This window comes from Megascapheus bottae, chromosome 7 (assembly GCF_031878675.1).
Source record: "Megascapheus bottae isolate mThoBot1 chromosome 7, mThoBot2.hap1, whole genome shotgun sequence".
In the NCBI taxonomy this organism is placed as follows: Eukaryota; Metazoa; Chordata; class Mammalia; order Rodentia; family Geomyidae; genus Megascapheus; species Megascapheus bottae.
In genome coordinates this window covers 9,470,446-9,474,768 of record NC_143515.1, presented here as the reverse complement: position 1 = coordinate 9,474,768, position 4,323 = coordinate 9,470,446, and the positions used below count along the sequence as shown (strand labels likewise).

The 4,323-nt window shown below is 60.5% G+C and overlaps 1 protein-coding gene across 1 annotated transcript; it reads left to right on the top strand.

The window, feature by feature from the left end:
- The first annotated feature begins 877 nt into the window (after nucleotides 1-877).
- Nucleotides 878-2,951, top strand: Adra2b (adrenoceptor alpha 2B). The gene has a single exon (XM_090336103.1). It carries the CDS (start codon nucleotides 878-880, stop codon nucleotides 2,255-2,257), a length of 1,380 nt encoding a protein of 459 aa, XP_090192229.1. The 3' UTR covers nucleotides 2,258-2,951.
- The last annotated feature ends 1,372 nt before the right edge of the window (nucleotides 2,952-4,323 follow it).

Genomic DNA, 4,323 nt, shown 5'->3' with positions numbered 1-4,323 from the left:
CGAGTCTTTCTCCGGGGTTTTCCGCTGCTGGAGTTTGGGGTGGGCTGCAGCTTCTCATGCTCCCGCGTCTCAACGCTCCCCGACTTTGTCTCTGAGGCCACGGGGCAGCAGCCGGAGCGAGCCGCTCTTGCCCACCGCCCTGGACCGGGGCGCGCCGCCCCAGCGCCGCCGTCCGCAGCCGAGTGGATCCTCGCCGGTGCCCCACGCTGCGCCCGCCCGGCGACTCCGCACCCCGCCGCGCACCCCAGCCCCAGAGGCCCCCACGCGCCCCGCCGCTCGGGTCCAGCTCGGCGCGCCCGCCGGGAGGAGAGGGCGCGGGGCGCCGGGGCGGAGGACGGGGCTCGGCGCGGCCGGGCACCGCGGGGCTCCCCCCAGGCAGGGCGCACCTTCCGCCCACCCCCGGCCAACCTCCCGCCCCGCCTCCCTCCCCTCCTCCCGCTCCCGCCCCCAGTCTCCTCCCTCCTCCCGCCTTCCCCCCATTCCGCGGCCGGCCGTGGCGGGCTGCAGGCAGGCGCGGCTGTGCTGGGCGCGGGAGCCCGCGAGCGGAGCCTCGGCTCGGCGCCTCGGCCGGGACCCGCGCGCCCCCCACCAGCCCCATCGTGCGTCCGGGAGCCTCGCGGCACGACGGCGCTACTTTCCTCGGGTGGCGAGCGCGGTCGGGACCGCAGCGAGACAACTTGGCAAACTTGTGGTGGCCGGACTGCGGGGGCTGAGGGAGAGGGTGCGGGGGGCAGCGGCTGGCCCGGGCGCCCCCGGCCGCCTCCTGGCGCTCCACACTCTTCCCCTGTACCAGGGGGCCGGACCCCACCGCGTGGCCCAGCCCGGTGGCGCGCGCGTCTGGCCAGCTGCGCTCCCTCGGGCCGCCTGTGGCCTCGCCATGGACCACCAGGAGCCCTACTCCGTGCAGGCCACGGCCGCCATCGCGGCGGTCATCACCTTCCTCATCCTCTTCACCATTTTCGGCAACGCGCTGGTCATCCTGGCGGTGCTCACCAGCCGTTCCCTGCGCGCCCCGCAGAACCTGTTCCTGGTGTCGCTGGCCGCGGCTGACATCCTGGTGGCCACGCTCATCATCCCCTTCTCGCTGGCCAACGAGCTGCTGGGCTACTGGTACTTCCGGCGCACGTGGTGCGAGGTTTACCTGGCGCTCGACGTGCTCTTCTGCACCTCGTCCATCGTGCACCTGTGCGCCATCAGCCTGGACCGCTACTGGGCCGTGAGCCGCGCGCTCGAGTACAACTCCAAGCGCACTCCGCGCCGCATCAAGGGCATCATCCTCACCGTGTGGCTCATCGCCGCCGCCATCTCGCTGCCGCCCCTCATCTACAAGGGGGACCAGGGACCCCAGCCCCACGGGCGCCCCCAGTGCAAGCTCAACCAAGAGGCCTGGTACATCCTGGCCTCCAGCTTCGGGTCTTTCTTTGCGCCTTGCCTTATCATGATTCTCGTCTACCTGCGCATCTACCTGATTGCAAAACGCAGCAGCAAATGCAGAGGCCCAAGGGCCAGGAGGGGCTTTCAGGAGGGGGACTCGAAGCAGTCTCGTCCGGCCCCCGGGGGACCTCCAACCTCAGCCAAGGTGCAGACCTTGGCCTCTCATCTGTCTTCTATCGGAGAGGCCAATGGACACCCCAACCCCCCTGGAGAGAAGGAGGAAGGAGACACCCCAGAAGATTCTGGGGCGAGGGCCTTGCCACCTAGCTGGGCTGCCCTTCCCAATTCGGGCCAGGGCCAGAAGAAGAGTATTTGTGGGGCATCTGTGGAGGAAGCAGAGGAGGAAGAAGAGGAAGCTGAGGAAGAAGAGGAGGAAGAGGAGGAGGAGGAAGAAGAGTGTGAACCCCAGGCAGTGCCAGTGTCTCCTGCCTCAGTGCACAGACCACCCTTGCAGAAGCCACAGGGTTCCCGGGTGCTGGCCACACTTCGTGGCCAGGTGCTCCTGGGCAAGGGTGTGGGTGCCATAAGCGGGCAGTGGTGGCGTCGCCGGGCACAGCTAAGCCGGGAAAAGCGGTTCACCTTTGTGCTGGCTGTGGTCATCGGAGTCTTTGTACTCTGCTGGTTCCCCTTCTTCTTCAGCTACAGCCTGGGCGCTATCTGCCCACAGCGCTGCAAGGTGCCCCAGGGACTCTTCCAGTTCTTCTTCTGGATTGGTTACTGCAACAGCTCTCTGAATCCCGTCATCTATACCATCTTCAACCAGGACTTTCGCCGTGCCTTCCGAAGGATCCTTTGCCGCCAGTGGACCCAGACGTCTTGGTGAGCCTGCTTGCCCCCTGCCAGTGTGGGGATGATGCCAGGGTCACTGTCTTTCTTGCCCTGCCCTATGTGGCTGTCTCCCTGAGCCTTTCTGGCCCCTGTCCAGCTCCCACAGCAGACCTCATCTTAGGAGGCCCTCTGGAAGGCATAGGGGCTGTCTAAATGGGTTCACTTAGTCTTCCCTTGCTGGCTGCGTTGTGGGGGAAACCTTTCCATCCATCACCCAAACACAGGCAGATGGATACCGTCTGGATTTTCCTGGATGAAGCCGAAATAAGGGTACAATAGTGCACCTCCCTCCCAGCCCCCCATAAACTGATGGGTGGGCTTTCCTTTCTTGAGGCACCTGTGTGCCTTGCCACGTGACTTGCTTGTGGTGTTCCTGTTTCTTCTTGATCACCCTAAGCCCCCCTAGAAAGCAGGAAACCAGCCTTCTCCTTTTCCCAAGAGGTACTGCTGCTAAGGAGGAAGAAATGAAACTGTCCCACCCATCTTGGGCACTGAGATGGGGATTTATGTGATGGTATGTTCTCTGCGCCCTCCTTTCCCCCCTACCTCCTGATTGAGGCTCCTTTAAAGATCAGAACTATGGATCGGTTTCCTCACCCAGCAGCCTTCTAGGCGGCAAGTGAGCATGAGGATGCCTCTGGTGAGGTGGTCTGGAGGTCTAGCCTCTGCCCCAGTGGGCGATCCTCAAAATCCCCGGCATTCACCCCTTGTCAAAGCCAGGGTGACAATTTGCTTTGCCGCCTACTTACTGCAGGGAGATGAAAGGCTCTGCAGAAAGCTTTGAGCTCCATGGGGGAACGCGAACCAGCAAATGTGATTATCTGGTGAGATTAAAAAAAATCCCTTTTCTATGTGTTTACCACCACCCGCCTTCCTGCAGACTTTTGTTCTGTGCCTGGGGTATGTGAATTCCTACCCCAAACTGGAAGCAAGGAGTAGCACACAGAATCACCATATCAAGTTACGGGATTTCTTTAAGAACATGCTCTTGTGCCTGCAAAGGTTGGAGTTACTATGCTGGGTGACAGCTTCTCAACGTGTCGCTTGCAACACCAAGCTGGTTTTCGGTGACTTGGCCCCTGCCCCAGGGGGAGATAAATCTTTTGTCATCAAGCAAGGAAATTGTTTCCTCACGACAGCTAAAAATACCCACACCACAGAAGCAGTCTTGAGAGGAGAACTCCAGATTGGGGGACTTGGGCAGGGGACCCCGTGGACTCCTGGGAGAACCACTTGCTAAGTGTTCTGGCAGGCCTCCACCCTGTATGGGTCTTTGGAAAGCACCATTAATGCACTCCAGATGGGTGGCTTGCTTGCTGGCTGGCTAGGTCCCTGTGGTGATGGGGCTGCACATTGAAGAGCCTCTCCCTGCATCCCTCATCCTGGTACTTGGAACAACTGGGAGTGTGAGAGGTGTTTCCCAGCCTTCTCCATGGGCTGCCCTGGCTTCAGGACTGAGTAGCCAACCTCATAGTGTAAGGGAAGGATGGGCTGAGCGCCTGGAGTTGGCACCTGCTAGATCTGGAAGGACGCTGAGGGAGTTTTCTGGAGTGGAGAGAATGGTGTCCAAAGAAATCCTTCCAGAGGAAGAAGGCTGCCCAGCTTGGTCCTCAGTGGGTGGCGTGGATATGGCTGGGGGCTGGGCTCAGGGAAGGGACTGACTTGTGATCTTATGCTGACAATCGTGTGTGTGGCTCCATGGGGATACAGCCCTCTTGGTGTGATTTGCAAGTTGTTTTTTTTTTTCAGAAGTTGAGCTATTTTATCAATAAAGCATATTTTGGAATAAATGAGTAGTGTCTTTGTAGTTCAGAGGCTTCCAGGAGTGGGTGATTCTTATCTCCTTGCACAGCATGCTTGGATGGAGGCCTGATGAGCTGGAACTCCCTCCCAGGGACAGCTATCCTGACCTCCCCCAGGTGTAACTGTTCCCTCGAACTCTCTACCTGCATTTCCTCCCAGCTTCCTAACTCATCATCACAAGTTAGTGGAGGTACGGATAGCCAGAGGAGCTGGAGACTTGACATTAGGCAAGAGAAAAGGAGAGCTCCACAGAGGAAA